Genomic DNA, 22,697 nt, shown 5'->3' with positions numbered 1-22,697 from the left:
TGGTGATGGAGGCTGTTGACTTTAGCCGCCCATTGTTGCAAGATTTCCGTAGTTTTTCCGCCAATGACCGGATTTATAAGACGGGGGTCTACTTTTCGCCATGGTTTTTTGAAAAAAAATTTTGCCTATATTCCAGTTTTTATGGTCGAACCCTTTTCAGCGCCCCATTAATGCTGCCCTATAATAGACGCCATGATTCAGTGCTCTCATCTATGGCAAGAAGTGATCAGTCAGTGGTCATTACTATAGTGCTCTGTTACAGTGGACTTCGTTCCTTTCTCGCAGGTAACTGGAGCTACTCAGAACTGCTGCTACGATTCAACAGCAATGTGCCTTACAGTGGACTCCTGAACACTGTCACCAAAGAGGCAAGTCTTGTTAGCTGGCATTGATGACAGCGGTGTTTGGGCTTTGGTGGTGTCAGCAAAATCATGTCCTCTTTCAAGGGACAAAGCAAGTCATTACTTCTTATCTGTATTGCTATCTTCTGTTTTTCCGTAGGCTTTTCTGTAGCCCATTTGCATGAGGCTCCTTAGATTTATGCACTGTGTATGTATATCTCAATGCACTGCTAATCTGCTTCATGTTTCACGACTGCGGTGCTACACCATTGCTTTCTCAGCCTTGTTTTCTTTCTTTGTAGCATCTGACTGATGCTACTGGGAGTATATAGAATGTCTCCCTACCAATAGCAAAGGCTTCTGACTTAAATCAAAGTTGTAGCTCGTAGAATTTTCCGGCTAGAAAGCAATTACTTTAGACCTTACTGTTGGGAATGTCATTGGGCGAAATGTTCAGCCGAGCCCTTCGCAAGCGCAGGTGGTATAGAATCTTGCCCAAATGTTGTTGAAGCCCCACAAATGAGACAAATAACATTGGTAGCATCAATACCCTTTTCGAAACGACCACTGAGTAGAGCAAAACAGACTCAAATAAGAAACTAACCAAGGCACTGCCACCGACATTCTGGGCTGGTTCCTTGGGTATTCATCGCTCTCTGAACTAAAGTCTGATGATGAGGCAGCATCCTCAGAATAACAGCTATACCTACCTGGCCTTGATGTCAAGGCCAGGTAGGAGCTAAATCTTGAGATTTGCCACATTTAAGGGCTTGTGCCATGCTTGCGGAGGCAGCCATTCTCAACCTCTGCGCTCTGCTGTTTTCACAAGTCGATAAAAAATCGCTGCCATGTGGAAAAAGGACAAACAAAAATGATTGTAGTTTTAAGCTTCAGTTCTGATCAACATGTTCAAGGATAGCTGGGAACATTCGAAATTGGCATTTGCATCCATTGTTAGTGGGCTAACAATGCTCATTAGGTGCCTTACAGAAAGCATTAAACTGTCACTTTAACTATCTAATGAGCTAGGGAGTATACACAGGGCAGCAAGCATAACTACAGGCTGGCTGGTGACTGCACAATCATATTCAATTACTGCTAACTGTTTTGTCACTTTTGCTGCTTCCAGTTATATTTATGTTCTCATTATTTGACTAATGCGAAGTGGCCAAATTTTTATATTAGGTTGTACCACTTTTGGGTTGCTCTTACGACAACTGTCCGCGTTTTGCCACTAGCACCTGACATTTTTGGGCTGTCGGGGTGTGCGCAGGGCTTCTTTGCCGACAACAAGGAGCGGCAGGTGCAGAACGCCTTGATTTCTGTGCTGGACCAAGACATGCCCACCGAGATGGTGGAGGCTCAGCTGCATGCTCTGCGGCGGTTGTTTGCCTCTCGGCCTGGCTTCGCCGCCTTCAACCAGATATCGAGGTATTGCTGCAGTGTGACTGCACTTCACCCCTTACTTTCTTTTTGCTATTTTAAGCACTGCCTCTGGGGAGAAGGGCTTTTCTGGCTTTGTGTTGTGCAGTGCTTGACAGGTGAGGTGACTCGCAGTGCACCTGTGAACCAACTATTCCAGCTACTGGCGAAGGGACGTGGCAAAAAAAAAAAAAAATTGACTGGACATATATTCTTGTGGCAATGCAAATTTCTGTGGCAGCTGGGTTACAGCGAAATGCCAAAGCCAGTAAAAGTGTTCAGTAACTGTGCGATACCTGTAGTAGTTATGCTGCTACACTCACATTAGTGCCTAAGCTATATGCTTAGCTAAGCTAAGCTATGGTGCATGCTTTGTGACGCCCCAAGTGATGACATTGAGGTCGGACTAATCAGTGGCTGACATTTTCGTTCGTCATCATGGCACGTTGTCATGATATGGTGTGGAAGGGACATCACTCCATTCTGACCAATGAGTGTAATGCATTGCACCTGGCGTGTTATGCCAATGACACCGTCACTGCATAAATGGGAAGTGTGTCCTTAACAGGCCCGGCTGACTAGCACCAAACTGAACAGCAAACAGTTCGGCAGTTTCGGATTCAGGCGTGCGCAACTGTTCGTCTGGAAAAGTGACCACCAGCGCGAGCAAGCCGGGCAAACGGCGCACAATTCGTGCCCTCGCCACTCGCACCTTTTGCTACCACACTTGGCAACGCGGCCGCACCGTTCTTCCGAAGGGTGCCTTGTGCGCACCCGCATACATGCTGGTGTGCTGGCACAGCAGAGAGCGCGAATTATGCGTCCAAAAGGTCTTTTAAAAAAAATACGGGTAAGAAGTTGGGGGTGCGCGAATTACGCAAGTAAATACGTTATTTTTTTTTTTTAGCTTTCAGCAATCAGTTTTTTATTCAGTGTCCATCTCTCGCTCATGCTCAGACCTTCAACCTTTACACAAAAATGCAGGAAAACTACAGTCACGTTCCCCTGCATTCACACACTCCTCTGGCTGGGCTGCACACAAAATCATGTGTTGCCTCGTCTGGCTTTCATTGGTTGCCTGCTGCTCACCGCTCCAGCATTAGCTAGTGCCCCCCCCCTCCCAAGTTTGCTTTTGCGGCGCAAATGGACTTGCAGATGGCAAAACTCCGCCCCAGCGCTGCCGATACTGTCGAATCCCCAGAAAAATGCCCGATGAGACGCACATGCTTTCTTTTTCGTCTTGGCTGGGCTCGGCTAATTCGGCACTGCGTCCCACACTTTCAGTTGCCATGTGCACAAGTGCACGTAACAAGCATCGCCTTGTGCACCATGCGCTTTCCACATCACCTTGCTGGTGTTCTAAATGTGCGGGCACTGGCGCAGCTTGGTGCAGCAGTGTCTTGGCACGCTGCCACCTTCGCCAGACGAGCCACCACCAGTGGCGCTACCATCGAAACATGAACAGGCAGTGCTGTTAGTGACGCTCACTGTCCTGGTGTGCTGTCAAGGTCTGTGCTGCGGATGGCACAGACACCGACGGCACGAAACTGAAAAAAAGCTAGCAAACCACGTACCGTGTGCGCTTCGCGTACGCTCGCCAGAATTGTACCGGAAATGGGGAGACGCCTATGTCGGTGCTCGTGAAACTAGCAGAAGCAGGCTGTGGAACCCAGCGGCTCCGCAGAACCCACTTTCAGAACCCCTGCCCTAGGGGATTAAGTTTCATTCCTCAAAAGACGGGTTGCATCTGTACGAGAGTCGTATTATCAGATTAGGTGGCAACATGTTAATTTTGTCAAAAATAGGGTTGAATCGACGAGAGAACAGTCGTAGATGGGCCGCACGCAATGTTGCGTTCGTGTCTACTTTCTGGTCATTAGTTTGCATCATTTTGTCATGAAAACTTGCGTCCACATTTCTTGCAGTGCAAGGTAAGCTGCCACTCACAGCAAGAATTGTAAGTCTAATGCTCTGCACTGCATTTTACTTTGCACTTGCACTTCATGCTGCATGGGCAAGCATGTCACCTCTGACCGCTGTTATGCACCCAGTGTGGTGTGTGTTGTTGAAGCAGAAAGCCGAAAAAAAAAAATACAGAAAAGAACAAAATTGCATTTATAGAGAGTTTCCATTCAGTGTTCATTGTCGATAAAAATCAGTTGCTTGGTTCTTTGCGACTATGTCGACATTTGCTCAGCAGCAGAAGACTCATTTGTCGCTGAGAAAATTGGATTTAGAACTATAGAACACTTCTTTTTTCTCACCATTAGATTCAAACTCATGGTGCCAAGATTATAAAGGACTCCATGGTTACCGCCTGGAAGTGAACGGGCATGTGGCCTAGCCTCATAGATCTGCAAAAAAAAAAAAAAAATCGACCTTGACAATCTTGCAGCTTCCTTGCGAGATCGGCTGGTAGCATCGGCACCTTTATTTGATTTTGCAGCCTTTTCTAGCCTGTAAAAGTTATGTTTTCAGCGAAAATAGTTTCTATGTCATTAGGACGTGGTATAACCTATTGATGCAGGCCAAATTTAATTTTTCCTCAGTGTTTTGTTTGAGATACGACCTTACTGCACACAGTTTTTGAACTTCGTGCATTTTGCTGTCATTGTGAGGCATCGGTGCATCCTTTAGAGATATGGGTGATTTGCCTATGCAGAGTCCGGGAGCGGGTGGGCCAGCTGGTGGTGAAGGCCCTCAAGCTGGACGATGTCAGCATTGCCCACGCAACCATTGACATGCTGTGTGCACTCATGCAGGTATGAGGTGGTCTTTGGAAAGCATCAGCATCTTGTAATGCCATGTGCCAGAGCAAAGTTGTGCATCCACAGCTTATACAGCGTGGGCTCCTTGGCTTTTATGCAATGTGTGTCCCTGGTAGCAGTGTCTCTGTGGCTATGAAATATGCTTTAAGCTCTGCTTTTATTCCAACATTTGCTTCTTGCTGGAAGCCTTTTAGTCAAGTGGGTTTTGTGCACAGCTGATGACTGATGCTATGAGCTGTCGGTTGAAAGTTATCACTTCTGTTTGATGCACATGCTCACTCCACTTCTGTTAATTTGCAATCAGTTAGCGCTGTCTTTTTTTTTTCAATTAGAGTAAAAGCTCGTTAATTCGAACTCGAAGGGGACCGGAAAATTGTTCGAATTGAAGTTCAAATTATCGAATGGGTGCTAGAATGAGCGGTTATTGCGCCCCACCGCATGGGCTGAATCCGAAGCAGTCTCATCTAGACTCATCATCACAGGCTAGGCGCTACTACACGTTTGTGGCAGGCGATCCTGAGAATTAAATTCATGCGGCCTTAATGGCTAATGAAATAAATTGATCGGCCAGTTATGCACCGGAAACAAGTACTTGAATCCATTCGCGTGAGCAGCGAGCTTTAGTGCTGGAATGTAGGACGCTATTTATGCTTCAAAACACGTTTATTTACGAGGAAGGGTTATCAAAATAACAGTAATCAGTAATGCGCATTTGTTTGCATTTCTTCTGCCGAGACTCCATCAGCATCGTTTGCAGCTTGCTCAAGAACTCCAGTGCAACGTCAGAGTTCTTATTGGCAGAGCAGTAGCGTGCTGCAACATTGAGCGCAGACGCTACTTCACATGCACTACATGCACTTGGCAGTGGCATAGGCTCGTCGCTGCTGTCAGACTCATCGGCTGTGCTCATTGCACGTGAGAGCTTTGTGATGTCTGCTGATATCATGCATCCTCAATTATATTGGTGTCACTCAAGGGCTCCAACGTCTCCACACTGCTGTCCACGTAGCTTGCAGCATCTACAAAAAGCATGACAGCGGTGCCCGAATTGCCATACTATATTGCCTAGAATATACTGGCCAGTGGGATGAGCACCAGCACTGCACAATGGGAGAGGGTGGCGCCATTGCAATGAAAGCCCTTATGCACCATAAGGCCGGCCTCAGGAAAGCACTCTTCCAACAAAGGCATGTTTTTTGTTGAGAAATGTTTATTATCAACGAGGTTCGATGGAGAGTCCTGTGCTTTCTGTAACTACCAAAGAATTGTGGCTCAAAACCAAGCATGCAGAACACCTAAGTATAAGCCAATAAAATTAACTGATGCATTTCACCTGCTTTGTTCGAGAGAATGTTACCGAAAAAGTATCTTATATAAAAAAGCCTATGTTGTAATCGGCTGTAGAACACAAATTCCCTGTTCCCTTCGTAAGCACTGGATGTTTGAAGCTCGAAGACATGCTGAACTTCATAGACGCTTCATAGAACTTCATAGAACTCCATGCAAGCGACAAGCACTATATATGCAGCTCCTAGTCGGACACTGAAAAGAAACTCTGAAACCTGCAGTCAGCTGACTCCATGGCAGCTGTGGTCGCTTACGGCATAACGAAAGCAAAGATACAGCACTCCTTTTGCTGATGTCACGACAGCGTGGCGGTGTGGCCCGCACCCTCCAGACTTGCAGCGCACCACGCGGTGGCCTTCGGCAATCATCGTTCGCGGTGCCACCGGGTAGGCCCTGGTCGGCTCACTAGCCAGTATATTCTAGGCACTATAGCCATACTATGTTGTGTACACCACGTGATGGCGACCCAACGAAAACCTGGAACGGCTTGTGCCGAAGCATTAGCAGCACGGGCGAGTGCTTCGGCATGCACCAGAGTGCAGGCTCCACCAGCATCGTGCGCTCGGCTTTTTTTATTTTCCGTTGTTTTATATGTCTAGTAAATTTGCAGTGCGTTGTACTTGCTGTGGGTCAGCTTTTATCTACGAGGCGCGGTGTCAGCCAGTGGCTCCTAGTTCGATCTAACAGTAGCTGATGCCGACTTGTTTGAATTATCGGGAATTATCCCCCATTGAAATACACAGGGCTGTGCCAGGACTCGGCCATCAGTTTGAATTAACCGAGTACGAATTAACGAGCTTTTACAGTATTATACCACTTTATTATCGTGTCCTTTAATGTCCTGACAGGCGGCAGTTTCTATGAGTGCAGTGCTTCCAGTTTGCATTGTGCAGTGCTTCCAGTTTGCATTGCATGCTGAATGTGTGAAGTAGCTTTGCATTCCAGCTTGTCTGATCTTAGAGGTGTGGACTCTGTTTGATGATGGGTGCAAGAAATTTTCCAGCTTTTATGGCAGTGCATAACAATCCACTTGATGTGATAATCTGACGGGTACACATCCTCTTCCTGGCTGCCGAGGATAGGAGGAGTTTTTCAGCTCAAACAGCAGACTAGCATAGCATTTTCAACTTGCAGCATGGCTGCAAATTAAGAGCACTGTTGTTCACATTAGGGGTGCAAGAACTTCGAATACAGTAGCCGACTGATTTTTCGGACTCCAGTAATTTGGACTTATAAGATAATTCGGATTTCCCTTCTGAGGAACTGGCATGCACCCCATAGGAATAGAGGCGCTCGCTTGTCCAGCAGTGCACGCGTCCTGAGACATGTCTTTCTTGTGCTGCTGCAGCCCATGCATGACAATGGCGACCTGTACCATGAGCAGCAGAACAAGTGGGCCCTCCTGTCATCCAAAAGTTTCCTTGAAAACCTGCTTTCCATCTTTGTGCATCATGTGGTGAGTGCGTTGCCTGCTACCGATGGGAATGCTGATTACACATCTTTGAATGAGGCACAGATTTACTTGGAAGACCTCGAGGGCTTCTGTACTTCTAAGTCACTTGAATGTCTACGAACGGAAGTGTAGACAGAAAGAAGACACCCAGCCATAAACACAGCGCTAACTTCCAACTTCCGTCTGTGTGTTTGTCTTCTTTTCCTCCACATGTCTTATTTGTACTGTAGTTTTCAGTTCAGTACGTTGCACCAACACAGCTAGTCCTGTACAATGCCCCATTTGGTTTGTGCTTGCATTAAAACTGTCGAAGGTACTGAAAGGAGCTGGAGATGACATGCCACTTGCTGACTGCTCGTCTGCTTTCTGCTAGCAGCCAAATCGATGTGCGAGCTGTGCCCGTACCTCGGTAGTGTTATTATGTAGACATGCGCTACCTATTCAAAGGAAAGCAGATGTGCTCATGGCACTGGTGTATGTCAAGTTACCATGTGGGTAGAGTTACCACTTTGGATGGTGAACACTCGCTTTATTTGTACAAATAGTTGAGGGGAAGTGAAAGGTGGAAAAAGAAATTTTAAGTTCATGTTCACAGTTATAGCACACACCAAATGAGGACTCAACGTGCGAGGCACATGGTATCTCGTGTCACTTCCTTGCTTTGCCTGCGCTGTAACAATGAGTCACCAAGTCACTCTAGCTGCGCTGCTGTAGCATTGTGGAGACCATTTCGAGCTTCTGTGGCACTCATAACGGGTAGATTTTTGTGCTCTGCAGGAGCGGGGCACTGGTGCCTTGGTGGTAAGTGCTCTGCTGGACCTGCTGACGTTTGCCATGTGCCCACCATACAGTGAGACGACGGACGGTGCACAGTTTGACTCCCTGCTCGAGGTGGTGGCCTCCCACGGGCGCGTCGTCTTCCAGCTCTTTCAGGTTTGTGCACTGCAATGATGGCCTAGTGGTTTGATCATCCAACTCGTGTGTGGATGATGTTCGGGTTTCAATCTGGGCCAATGATTCCAGGTATGCACCGGTTTTCCTATGGGCATGAGCTTTCCCCTGGCCTGGTGCTTGGCCTCTCTTGGGGGAAATACATAGAATCTGGATCATACAGACTTCACGGATTCACAAAAAATAATTTGTAGCATCCAAACAAACAAAATTACATAGTATGCTGAATTTACACAAATATGTTTTCGGCTGGCGAGGTTCACTATGGCCGCACACCACCGCTCACTCGCGGTATGCACTACGCGACTGGCGATCGAGACTCCGGCTGTGTACGGGCAACAAGCACTTGGTGCTTGAGGGTGTGACCACAGCCTACGCATTAGTATCGTCCGCAGTGGGGCTGTGGGTTGTTCGTAACATCCAAATTACTGCCCATTGCACAGGCCAGGTCATTTTACGAATTTTATCATCCCAAAATTCATGTCAATTAAGATCACATTGCCACACTGCTCACATTCTGCGAGCGCCGCTATGCGGCCGAGCGGCATGACTTAGCTCGTGGTGGAGCGAGAAAGTCGATGCTTCCGCTCCCTGGTGCGCGCTGCTGGTCTACTTGGCCATTCGATTAAAAAGCTCCTTTTGAGTCGCGCTACGTTTGTCGGCGACATTTTGGTGGAGCCGCTGGGTATCGTCCCATGAACGTTCACCCCGAGGACAATTCTGACGTTCATCCGCGACGCTTGGAAACAACACCTGTCCACAATGCAAGCCACTGCCTGCGAGGCCTGGAACCTGAGTGTCAGCCACTGATGATGTCGGTGTGTACTATGACGTCCACTACTGGCAGTCACGACAGGTTGTAGTCCTTACACCTCGCTCACCGCCATCCTTCCACGGCGATCAGTTCAAGGATGTCGAGGACTGGTTGGCCAGCTTTGACCGTGTGGCCACTTTTATCCAGTGGGAAAACGACCGAAAGTTATGAAACGTGTATTTCGCGTTCCAAGACTTGGCAAAGACACGGTTTGAGAACCATGAGGCATCCTTTACCAACTGGGAAGTGTTTCATCGTGAGTTGCTCGCCACCTTCAGCACAAATGCACGAAAAAAAAAAAATGCCAAAATCGCCCTTTGCTCTAGGTCATAGCAGTCGAACGAAAGTGTCACCATGTTTTTAGTTGATATGGCACGTCTCTTCAATTGGGCTGACCATGCCATGCCCGAGGCTACGAAGGTGCTTTACCTCATGCGTGGTGTGAAGGAGCAGCTTTTTGCTGGCCTCATACGCAACACTCCAAGAATCATGGCTGACTTCGCCAAGGAAGCCATGGGTATGGAACGTTTCTTGCGGGAACACACTGCGCATTATGGTCGTCAGGGAAGTGTTGCGGCCACTAACTACTGTGCGTTATTGCCAGTCACCGGGGGCGAGGCGCTTCGGGAGCTTGTGCGGAGTGTGGTCCGTGAAGAACGGCGCAACCTCCACTTAGATGCTCCATCTGCCAGTGTTGCAGCTGTAGCCGATGCCATCCGTGACGATATTAGGCGAGCGGTCCAGCCACCAATGGCACCACAACCGGAGCCGTACATCTTGAGCTACAGTGAAGCCCTACGGAGACCTGCGTCAGTGCCGCATGCATTCCGCCCTGCTGCCGAACCAACGCAGGGATACCTTCCCCCTGTCGGGCTGCATGACCCGCGTCCTGTTCGAAAAGCGGACGTTTGGCGCACACCCAACAACTGGTCACTATGCTACCACTGCGGGGAGCCAGGTCATGTCCTTCGCAACTGCCCATACAGGAGGATGGCTTAAGAGGTTTTCCGCCGGGTGCACCTCGACCGCGGTATGGTGAGAGACCGCGGGACATTGAGCAGTACCTGGCCGATCACGTGCTGTCCTCGACACTGCCACGACATCAGTCTAGGTCACCGTCTCCAAGACGGGGTGCTTTGCCCAGTTGCTCATCATCCTCTGGCCAATTCAGAGGCACATCTCCCCGCTGGGAAAACTGAAGACGGCGTCCTCCGGGGGTAGGACCGCCGCTGCCACAGCGAGTGAACAGCCTCCATCCGACGATTTGATGCGACGACCCGAACGCCGAAGACCTCACCCGCTGACCTCAAAGACGATCTCAGCGGCGACCCCATCGATGCCCACATCGACGACCTCAACGGTGACGTCGCCGAAGACCTCACCGACAAGTTCTAAAAGAATGGTTTCCGCCAAATTCTAGTTGCCGCTGACAGCTATGATGTGACAGCACTCGTGGATACCGGAGCCGATTTTTCTGTTATGAGCAGCCAGCTGGTCACAACCCTCCGAAAGGTTCTAACACCTTGGTCTGGGCCGCAGAAACGCACAGCTGGTTGCCATGTGGTAACGCCGATTGGCGTCTGCACCTGCCGCTTACAGATCCGTGGTGCCACTTTCATTGGCTCCTTTGCCGTGCAACGAGAGTGCTCCAAAGAACTGAGTATCGGTATGGACTTTCTTACAGAATATGGGCCGGTCATCAACCTGCAGGAGCAGTTGGTATCATTTTCGACACAGCGAGCCGTTGATACTGATCCCGAGCTGCGCAGAGCAGCACTATGAGTCTCTGACGACCACATAACAATACCGCCGAGAGCAAGCAAGTTTGTGACGGTGCAGTGTGATACCAGCTTCGGTACTCGAGGCCTTGCTGAAGCGAACATATCGCTGCTACTGTGTTGGCAAGTTTGCGTTGCTCGTGCGTCGACCTTGTTCATGGGCGTACCGAGCTCTTATTGACCAACTTTGGTTGCCAACCCCAACGTGAACCCAGACCTTCTGACCAATCAGAAACGCCGCGTGGAAAGTCTTATTGACTCTTTCCGCGACTGTTTTGCGTTAACCTCCAAGGTTCGCCAGACGCCAATAACTGAGCACCGCGTTATCGTCGATAGGGACGAAAGACCGCTATGTCAGCCTCCTTATCGGGTTTCGTTGAAAGAACATGATGCCATCCGCCGCCAAGTTGCCGAAATGCTCCACGATGACGTCATACAACCATCAACGAGCCCCTGGGCCTCACCTGCTGTTCTTGTCGCAAAGAAAGGCTGCAGCCTACAGTTCTGCGTAGATTACAGACGTCTCAACAACATTACCAAAAAGGATGTCTATCCGCTCCTGCGCATTGATGACTCCTTAGACTGCCTCCACCATGCCACCTACTTTTTGTCACAAGACTTGCGTAGTGGTTATTGGGAAATTGAGGTCGACGAACGTGACGGAGAAAAGACCGCCTTCGTTACTCCTGACGCATTGTACGAATTTAAGGTGCTTCCTTTCGGCTTGCAATGTTTCAATGCATGATGGACACCGTGCTCTCTGACCTGAAGTGGCAGTCCTGCCTTGTGTACCTCAACGACGTCTTGACTTTCTCTGACACGTTCGAGGAGCACCTGAAGCGTTTGTGCACTGTTTTCGAGGCAATTCGTTCTGCAGGCCTGTCTCTCAAGCCTGAAAAGTGCGACTTCGCATTTAGGGAGCTCAAGTTTCTTGGCCACTTCATGAATGAGCGCTCATGGCGTTAACCCCGAGCCAGAAAAGACGGCTGCCATTGCTGCATTTCCCCTGCCAACAGATAAATGAAGCTTGCGGCGTTTTCTGGGGCTTTGCGCCTATTATCGGAGATTCGTTCAAAACTTCTCCAAGCTCGCAGAGCCGCTGACTCGCTTGACAAAAGACTCCGAACCCTTCTTCTAGGGCCAGGATCAGGAAAAAGCCTTCACAGAACTTAAGGCCTGCCTCCAATATATGCCTATCATTGGCCATTTCGACGAGAAGCCGACACGGAACTGCAGACAGATGCCAGCAATGTTGGCCTCGGTGCGGTGATTGTGCAGTGGCAAGACGTAGAACGCGTGATCGCTTACGCAAGTCGCACTTTGTCCTGTTCCGAAGTGAATTATTCCACCACGGAAAAGGAGTTTTGCTTCACCGGGGCGCCCGCGGTTTTATTAACTGACCGGGGAACTGCGTTTACATCGGCTCTTACACATTAGGTCCTGTGTCTCAGTGGCATCATTCATAGAAAAACGACTGCTTACCATTGTCAAATGAATGGACTGACTGAGAGGCTGAACAGAACCATTGCAGATATGATGTCTATGTATGCCGACGCTGACCATCGCAACTGGGACGAAATACTCCCTTACATCACGTTTGCGTTCAACACCGCCCTCCAAGAAACGACGCGCTTCACTCCATTCCGTTTGGTGTATGGCTGTGGCGTCCTGACCATGGTGGACGCCATGCTGCTCCCGGATTGTGCCCCCTCGTCTGTCACGGGCGCTGACCAATTTGTTCCTGATGCAGAAGCCGCTCGCCACCTTGCTAGGCAACGGATTCGACACCAGCAGAAAACTGACGCTCGGCGTTACAACCTCCGCCTCGGGGAAATGATTTACAAACCCGGCGAGCACGTCTGGGTATGGAGCCCAATATGTTTGCACGGGCGCTCTGAAAAAGCTTCTGTGCCGCTACTTCGGCCCCTACGAGGTGCTATGTCAACTCAGCGAGGTGAACTTGAAGTGTTCTCGCAAGGAGTTGTCTGCTCTTCACGACCGCCCAAGTCTGAAGTCGTCCACGTGTCGCGCATGCAACTGTATTGCGCCCGTTAGGCCCTGCCGAGGTTCGCATTCAGTGCCGCCGCCACACGCACCTTCGCACTTTCGGTGCCTCAATTCTGTTTTTTCCCTTGCCGGAGGCATCGAGGCGATGCCTCTTGAAAGGAGGGGGGCAGTGCCACACTGCTCACATTCTGCAAGCGCCGCCATGCGGCTGAGCGGCATGACTTGGCTCATGACGGAGCGAGGAGGACGACGCTTCTGCTCCAGTGCGCACTGCTGGTCTACTTAGCCGTTTGATTAAAAAGCCCCTTTGGGTCGCGCTACATTTGGCGGCGACAGTATCATAGAGATTCTACTGCACTATGAAAAATGGGTGCTTGACTCACTTCGTGCAGACTGAAAATACTTTAGCCGTGATGCTGTTTGATCAAGCTTCCCTTGCAGCATTAAAATAGTCGCCATCTCTAATGTTCATGGCCCCCTTGTCTCTATGTGAAGAAGTTGGGGTAGAGACTTTGCAGTGTGTGAGCTGTTATGGTGATTTCAAGTGGGACTGTTTTTTGCGCATTTTATCTATTACTTCTTTATTGACATTGTTAGTAGGTTTATACGAGCATTGGTTTTTTGGTATGAAGGAAATTGCAATTTTCTTTGATTTATTTCAAAGCTACTGTATTTACATGATTGTAAGTCGACTCGAATGTAAGTCGACCCCCCCAAATCGCATGTCCAAAAAAAATAACACCGGTGGAGCGCTTCAAAAATGAAAATTTATTGCATAGATGGGCTATTCATCCTCACTTGAGTCATCTTCAGTGGTACTGCTGTCGTCGTCTTCGTCCTCGCCGCTGCGATCCCACAGCACATCGTCCTCCATGGAAAGCCCGCACTTCCTACATGACCGCACCACGACATCGCGTGGAACAGCCGCCCAAGCGGAAATCACCCACCCGCACACAGCCGCCAGGGAGGCTCTCTTCACGCGCCCCTTTGGCGCAAGTTCCCGCCCTTCTGCTGCCAGCCACTCGTACTCACGCCGGAGCAAGTCCTTGAATGGCTTGTTAATGCCAATGTCTAGCGGCTGCAGCTGCCCCGTCAGACCGCCGGGAATCACCAGCATATCTGTGTCTTCTTTTCGGAGCTCTGCCTTCACTTTCGCGGTAAGGTGGCCGCGAAATGAGTCCAGCACGAGGAGGTTCGGATTGCGATTTTTGAGGGATGCCCCTGGCCTCAAAAGCCACACCCGACGGTAGCAGTCAATAGCTAAGTCGTCCGTCATAAAGCCTTTTTCGTTCACTCGCACAATCACACCATTCGGTAACATTTCCTTTGGCATAGTTTTTCTTTTGAAGACGATGAACGGTCGGAGCTTTGTGCCACCTGCCAAGCATGATAGCATAACAGTGAACCGAAGTTTCTCGTTTCCTGTCCTGAGAAGCTTAACCTCGCGAGCTCCCCTCACGCTCACTGTTGTGTTGCTTGTCATGTCGAAGTAGACGGGAGACTGGTCCGCATTGCTGATTTGGCCGAGCAGGTATCGCCGCGAGTCGCGGAGCTTGAGGTAGTGCCTGTGGAAGGCGAGAACTTTCTCCTCGTAAGCAGCAGGCAGCTTCTGGCATACACTAGTACGCCGACAAAGAGAGAAGCCAGCCCTCTTCATAAATTTCGAATCCCAAGCCCTGCTGGCTTTGAAGTCTGTTCGGAGTATTCCAGCCTCCGCAGCAAAGACCCGGGCTTGTTGCGTGATCATTTCGCATGTCACTGGAAGGGACCGATCACGTATTTCGGTGACATACGCTGGAAGCTTGACCTCCAGCTTTAGAAAGCGTCCCGACTTCGACCCGCGGAAACCTCTTTGCTTGGAGTCGCAATCGAAAATTTTGTCTCGCTGCTTCCGCCACTCCCGCACCAACCGTTCCGAAACGTCGAACTTGCGGCCCGCCGCACAGTTGTTGGTTTCTTCGGCGTAAATGATGTCCTCCCTCTTGAACGCTGCAGTGAATGGGCGCCGAATGCTTTTCAAACCTGGAGAGCTCATGGCGAAGCACGCGGCCGGCAGTCGAGTCAAAAGCGCCAATTCCAAGCACCACCAAACAAAGAGTGATCGGTGTCGGGGCGTCGGCTCTTCCAGCAAACATCGGCATTCCTCAGAAGCGCTGCTGTTACGTATTGCGCAAGCAACTGAAATAGCGGCTCTTCCATCAGCTAGCGACACTTCCATCAGCTAGCGACACTCCCAGGCGTTGGCGCAGACTCCGCGATTGGAACAGCGGGACAGCGGCCCTTCACGACTTACAATCGTGTAAATACGGTAATATTTATATACTTGTGGTACACAGAAGAGGTTGAACAGCTCAATATGTATTTTTAAAATCATGTATTGTGTTTACTCACGTAATTTGCGCACCGCTAATTTACCGTATTTACATGATTGTAAGTCAACCCTTTTTTTGAAATTTAAAATTCCGAAGTGGGGGGGGGGGGGGTCGACTTACAATCGAAACAAAACCTTGAACTGCCAATAAAAGCAAGAAAAACAATCTATCAGGGACGCTACTGCGATGTTAGAAGTCTTTGTTTCCTCTACGGCTCCAAGCGTAGCATTCAGGTATTCCGCGGGCTTTATGGCCAGGATTTTTCATTTTTTTATTTTTACTGCGCACACCATTACCCACCGCGATGGTTCAGTGCTACTGAACAGGATACCCGGGTTAGAACCCGACCGCGGCGGCAGCGTTTCGATGGAAGCGAAACGCAAAGGCACCCGTGTGCTGTGCGATGTCAGTACAGCAGGTTAAAGATCCCCAGGTGGTCGAAATTATTCGGGAGCCCTTCACTACGGCACCTCTTTCTTCCTTTCTTCTTTCACTCCCTCCTTTATCTCTTCCCTTACAACAGGGTTTCCGCCGATATTTGAGACAAAATACTGCGCCACTTCCTTTCCCCCAAAACCAATTTCATTTCATTTCACTCGCCGCTGTCCCGCTGTTCCAATCGCGGAGTCTGCGCCAGCGCCCGCGAGTGTCGCTAGCTGATGGAAGAGCCGCTATTTCAGTTTGTTGCGCAATACGTAACAGCGGCGCTTCTGGGGAATGCCGATGTTTGCTGGTAGAGCCGACGCCCCGACACCGATCACTCTTTGTTTGGTGGTGCTTGGAGTGGGTGCTTTTGACTCGACTGCCAGCCGCGTGCTTCGCCACGAGCTCTCCAGGTTTGAAAAGCATTCGGCGCTCATTCACTGCAGCGTTCAAGAGGGAGGCCATCATTTACGCCGAAGAAACCTACAACTGCTCGGCGGGCCGCAAGTTCGACGTTTCTGAACGGTTGGTGCGGGAGTGGAGGAAGCAGCGAGACAAAATTTTCGATTGCGACTCCAAGCAAAGAGGTTTCCGCGGGCCGAAGTCGGGACGCTTTCTGGAGCTGGAGGTCAAGCTTGCAGCGTATGTCACCGAAATACGTGATCGGTCCCTTACAGTGACATGCGAAATGATCACGCAACAGCCAGAGCCTGCCTGCTGCTTACGAGGAGAAAGTTCTCGCCTTCCATAGGCACTACCTCAAGCTCCGCGACTCGTGGCGATACCTGCTCGGCCAAATTGACAGTGCGGACCAGACTCCCGTCTACTTCGACATGACGAGCAACACAACAGTGAGCGTGAGGGGAGCTCGCGAGGTTAAGCTTCTCACGACAGGAAACGAGAAACTTCGGTTCTCTGTTATGCTATCATGCTTGGCACATGGCACAAAGCTCCAACCGTACATAGTCTTCAAAAGAAAAACTATGTCAAAGGAAATGTTCCCGAAAGGTGTGATTGTGCGAGTGAACGAAAAAGGCTTTATGACGGACGACTTAGTTATTGATTGGTACCGTCGGGTGTGGTTTTTGAGGCCAGGGGCATCCCTCAAAAATCGCAATCCGAACCTCCTCGTGCTGGACTCATTTCGCAGCCACCTTACCACGAAAGTGAAGGCAGAGCTCCGAAAAGAAGATACCAGTACAGATATGCTGGTGATTCCCGGCGGTCTGATGGGGCAGCTGCAGCCGCTAGACATTGGCATTAACAAGCCATTCAAGGACTTGCTCCGGCGTGAGTACGAGTGGCTGGCGGCAGAAGAACGGGAACTTAAGCCAACGGGGCGCGTGAAGAGAGCCTCCCTGGCGGCTGTGTGCGGGTGGGGGATTTCCGCTTGGGCGGCCGTTCCATGTGATGTCGGGGTGCGGTCATTTAGGAAGTGCGGGCTTTCCATGGAGGACGATGTGCTGTGGGATAGCAGCGGCGACGATTGACAGCAGTACCACCGAAGATGTCTCAAGTGAGGATGAATAGCCCATCTATGCAATAAATTTCGTTTTTGAAGCGCTCCACCGGTGCTTTTTTTTCAGACATGCGATTGGGGGGGTCAACTTACATTCGCGTCAACTTTTTTTTTTTTTTTCGGACATGCGATCTGAGGGGGTCGACTTACATTCGAGTCGACTTACATTCGTGCAAATACGGTATTACCTGAGTTTATATAAAAAACTTTTACTCACACATTATATGCTCCCGGCTGCGGCAGAGCACCAGCATGCACGTGGGTGTGCAGGAGGCAGGCTTTGGAAGATCGGCGCATCCATGTCGCCATGTGCGGTTGCCAAATGTTTGAGTGGCAAGGGGATGGTGCCATGCCGGTCCCCCTAAAAATTCGAATTGCACGCAGTTTACCCGGCTTGCTCGCGCTGGCGGTCGCTTTACAGTTGTGAGAGTCAACTGCTGCTAACACCTGAATGGAAGTATTAAATGAATACATTGCATGTGCATTAGGCTCACTTGCAGTTACTGGGGACATTTGCTTGTCATTAGGTGTGTGAAAGAAAGTTTTCATTGCAGGTGCCAGAGTGTTACAAAAATACATAAGGGATGACGTGGTGTGTTAGTGAAAGCTCGCTTTTGTCATTCATTCCATTTGCTTGTTGATGCTGTGTGACATAGGGTTTGCATTTTTTCTCGGACGGTGCTATATTTTCTTTCTTGAAAGTATGATGACCTAAATGAAAGAAGCCAACAGTCACTGAAACGAACAATGCGTAGGGAATGTTTCTGGTTGTTATTTATGACGGTGAATGTCTGTGTGCGTGCTTAACGCAATGTGCTCTTGCTTTGTGCAGCATCCATCGGTGGCCATAGTGAAGGGGGCTGGCCTGGTGATGCGTGCCATCATAGAGGTAAGGGCCTCACCACCATTGGCTGTGCCCATGTGCAGCATGCTTGGGGAGGTCTAGTGTTACTCTGCAGCTGTCACTGACTGACCACCACATCCATCAGCAGTTTTGCTAACCACTTAGTGACCTAACAAGTCTAATCCTATAGTTGTATTTCCAGATGCTATGCTGGGGTTGAAAAGGGGGGTAAATGCGTTCTCCTTGCTTAACCATGGCTGACACAGTTCAAAACTACTCGAACCCCACCCCATTATCGCGTGCGCTTGGTAGCGCACGCAGACCACGGTGAGCCTTGCTCTTAGGGGGAACAAAGGAACGACACTGTCTGATGCAAACAGGCATTTATTGTTACAACAGTAACGCCAGCTAGTAACAAAATAAGCAAGGAATCGAGGTCGTCCAATTCACCAGCATGGTTACGAGCAAATGTTCGCCCACGCTAGGGCAAGAGAGAAACTAGGGCAAGGGAGAACGAGGCCTCACCCCGCTTATGGAGAGCAAAGCACTGTGCTGGAACGTTCGTGCGTGCAGCAATCACGTCGTGAGTGTCACTTGTGTTGCTGCACTGCCGACGCCCTCCCTTGTTAGAACTAGCTAGGGATGGTGTATCGCGGGAAGGCAAACCACAGGGGACAAAGCAGGGCAAGTCCCCACAGTGCTTAGTGCAGTTGAGTGGTGACTACACTTGGCAGCAACTTTTCTTGGCAATGAAGGTAAGGCTACAGGGGTGCAGCATTCATAACTGCATCGTTGCACCAAATAGTTCCGCCACATGATGATGTGCCTCACCCCTTGGCGTGTTGCTCTCCTTGCGGTAACTTCATTCCATCGCTGGAGCATCTGGAGCTGTCTCTTTAATCTTTTTGTAACTAGACATGCCTAGCAAATCTGTCGTACAGTGTAATCTACTTATAACGATACCAGATATAACGATATATCACTTATAACAATCAAATTCTTTAGACTTATCAATTCTCCCATTGTCCCTATGTAAAAATAAACCGTATATAACTATACAATTATTGGCTAAATAACGGATACAGCGATAGGATTGTGGCCGCCCAGAAGGTGCTTACTACCAAAATTTGACTGAAAGTTTGATAAAAATAAAATACTTTGAAGCGAATGACAAAAGCTCTGCAAAACGGACCCGCGTGGCGAAATCCGTGAAGGAGCATTGGCTACAGCCTTGAGAACAAAGCGCTGTCGTAGTCGCAGTCACTGGAGGAAGAAGCTTGCTTGGCCGCTACCGTGCAAAGCTGCCTCGCACAAACATATAGTTTCCATTGAACTGGGTAACGCAGCACAGGCGCACAGGCAGTGCTGGTTACATATGGGGTAATACCTGCATGCATGGCGGAATATGTGTGTGAGTTCTTTTTGCTTTTTTTGCCGGTCCAGATGTAACGATAATCAGCTATAATGATCGGATTTTCTGGTTTCTCAAGATCATTATAAGTGGATTGCACTGTAATCAGGAAAACCATTTTTCCTTGACATTTTACATTTAAAGTTGACAGTTGCGTTAGTAATATGCATTAAATATCGAATATTAGCAATATACTCTGTTTTAATGAAAAACTAAAAACTCCAAGCAGGGACTATGTAGCGTTATGTAGGAATAAAGAGCTCTGTAACTTCCACTTTATTGCCAGAAAAAGTTGTGGAGTATAGGATACCCTGCTTGCCTGACTGATGCGTGGTGAGGCTTACCACTAGACGGAGGTATGTGTGATCGGGTGGGTTTTTATGGCAGCTCTGGAAACAGTGACTATGATGGTTTGGGTTGGTCTATGGGGGTTAACATCCCAAAGCAACTCAGGCTATGAGGGACGCAGTAGTGAAAGGCTCCGGAAATTTCGACCACCTGGGGCTCTTTAACGTGCACTGACATCGCACAGTACACGGGCGTCTAAAATTTCTCCTCCATCAAAATTCGACCGCCGCAGCCTGGATCGATCCCACTTCTTTTAGGTCAGCAACCGAGTGCCATAACCACTGAGCCACTGCAGCGGCGCCCGTGACTATGAGAAAGTTCTTTATCGGCAGGCATCCTTTATCTCCTATATCCCTTACGATTTGAGTGTGTCCAAAACAAAGTCCAGACTGCAACACAGGCTGCTGAGAGTTTCATTTTGCTGTTTGGTATTTGCCGCTCTGCATAGGAAGTGCGTGAAGAATGCTTGAGAAGCGACCTTCACTCTCGTAGAGATAACGTGCAGTAGACTAGGCGTGAGTGAGCAGCTGTTTCTGTTGGCATGAAGTGCTTCAACGTGATTACTGTCTGCTGTAACTCCTGGCAGATGAGTGCTGCCTGTGCTGAAGTGTTAGCCACGCAGTGTGGTACTAGTGTTGCAGAGCTTACTCAAGCAGCACACTGCAGCTGGTGCTGTAGATAAGGCTGCAGGCAATGGGGCTGGTGTGGATAGATAATGAAAGTGAAATTTATTAAGGTTTGGCAGTTTTAAATTGTGTGTTGTGAAGTGCAATGGCTTTTACTTAGCTGAACTTTCTCTGTGAAAATGTCCGAACACCCCAAGCGACAAGCTACATTTATACCAGTGTATTGCAGCTGTTAGGCCTGCTTTGAATACTGAATTTGAATGGCACTGCATTCAGTTTGATGCCAAATAATTTAGCACGACTTAGGACACTCAGAGATCTTTGGATCACGGAAACGTTAATCTCCAGAAGGACTTGAATGGAACTCAGACTGAAGAAATAGCAGCATACTAAAGATTTGCCTAGGATGTGCAAGAAGAGCTTTAGTTATTGCACTTTAATATGACATGCTCAACTGGGGCTACAGATTTTGAGCTGAATTCATCAGCTGGCTTTCCCGGGGTTTACCACTGTATTGAGGGTGTTTTTACTTGATGTGACATGCACATGCAACCACTTGCCTAGCATGTGTGAAGCATGAAAACTTAGTATTCGGGAACACAAGTCACGCCATTCACTTTCTCACGCTTTAGTTGTGACACAACACAAAACTCTATCACACGTGGCTCCCATGCCAATACAGTGAAATCTCGTTGATATGATTCCGCTAAATACGTTCTTCAGCATAATGCGTTGTTTTTTTTCGTTCCCGGCCGATGCCGTATAGAAGTAAAGCATTTCTGTACGGTGTTATGAACGGGATCCATACCGGTGGTTAAAGTGAAGATTCATCTCCTGGCAGCGATTAAAGCGAAGATTCATCGACCGGGATGACCATGTGGTAGCGGCAATTTTGACAGATCGTTGACCCCATGAAAAAAAGATGTGCCAGGAACCCGCCTGCGGAATCTTTCCCACGCTCCGGAAGCAGGGGAGATGACCTTGCCTTTGTCTGTTTCCTCGCAAGACGCGACAGACGGTGGCCAGACCACAGGGGAAGAAGGAAACTGCGTATCCCCGAAATTAACCGTGACTGACAGCTGCGGACCCATTCCCACGAGGCTCCGCGTGCTATTTGCGGCGACTCTTCCGATCTGTGTCTCTGTGTCTCGTTTGGTGAAAGGGGCGGAGCTTCAGTGTATTTAACAAGCGTCCTGAGTATGAACGATCGCTCTGGGCCTTGGCGACAAGTTTCATCCAGTTGCTCGACGCAATGAACTCTTAATTCTTGACTGTTTGTTCTTTCTCTCGTAAAATATGTAAATAAGTTTCCCTGAGTGCCAGTAAACCTGTTTGTGTTTTCGTTGTCCCAAATGTCAGCTTCCATCCTTGCTCATCCCTTCACCGGCCAAACAACGCTACCCTGCATCAAAACTACTGGTCACACTACCCGAGCCATAGCAACTGGTAGCAGTGGTGGGATACTGCTACCCGAGTTATAACAACGGCTAATATGATCGTATTTCCACGTGGGTTTGGATAATACGATAATCTCGCACGGTTTCGATTTTCGCTCCAGGAGGTAGCAAAACTGTCCTAGTGGGATCCGGCAGTACCTGCAGTAGTCGTAACTCTCCTAGCGCTCGTGGCCGATTTTCGATGTTGGACATGACCTTTGCTAGATACGTGTAAGAACCACGTCACTTCAATGATGATGACGACATCAAAGCCAGTACTTTGCAGTGGGTGGGCAGAGCTATTGAAATTATCACATTGAGTGAAACCTAGATCACGGTTAAAAATTAAACAAAACGCATCGGTGTGCGCAACATCATATTTCAGGTCATATCTGTTGCATCAGCACGCAACTAAACAAGTTGCAGGTCTGTGCACGTTGGATTAGAGTTCAAACAACTGAGGCTCTTAGACAACTCAGGCACGGTCGGACTGAAGGGGCGGCGACGCGCGCTTTGTATGCTCGAGTCTGGCTGTGCTCCAGCAAAGCGCCTGCAGCAGTGTGGCGGCCTCTGGGAGCAATGTTCGCAAGATCGCGCACCAAACGCATCGAAGCGCACTGGCAGTTTTCAGCGCCATCTCTCCTAAGACACAGTACTCCTGTTAAAATCATGTGACCAAGAAGCAGTGATTAGCGCATGCATTGATGATGCTCTGTAGGCTTTGGCGGCTTTGTGCTTGCCATTTCTCGTTACTATTTTGGTGCTCCAAGCGTTCTGCTTGCACTTGTTCGCACTTATCGTTTCTTCTGCTTTGGTGCCGTGTTCCACCCGTGCACT

General features: G+C 49.2%; 1 protein-coding gene across 1 annotated transcript in view; it reads left to right on the top strand.

The window, feature by feature from the left end:
* The window catches only part of LOC144099428 (dnaJ homolog subfamily C member 13-like), a 158,220-nt gene that overhangs the window by 33,864 nt on the left and 101,659 nt on the right, over positions 1-22,697 (top strand). Inside the window, exons 10-15 of the mRNA XM_077632721.1 lie at positions 286-368; positions 1,615-1,772; positions 4,426-4,525; positions 7,227-7,334; positions 8,109-8,264; positions 18,028-18,084. Of these exons, the coding sequence (XP_077488847.1) occupies positions 286-368; positions 1,615-1,772; positions 4,426-4,525; positions 7,227-7,334; positions 8,109-8,264; positions 18,028-18,084 (662 nt within the window). The remainder of the gene's footprint in view (positions 1-285; positions 369-1,614; positions 1,773-4,425; positions 4,526-7,226; positions 7,335-8,108; positions 8,265-18,027; positions 18,085-22,697) is intronic.

The sequence above is a fragment of the Amblyomma americanum genome, chromosome 7 (genome assembly GCF_052857255.1).
Source record: "Amblyomma americanum isolate KBUSLIRL-KWMA chromosome 7, ASM5285725v1, whole genome shotgun sequence".
In the NCBI taxonomy this organism is placed as follows: domain Eukaryota; kingdom Metazoa; phylum Arthropoda; class Arachnida; order Ixodida; family Ixodidae; genus Amblyomma; species Amblyomma americanum.
This window is presented reverse-complemented; position numbering and strand designations above follow the sequence as displayed.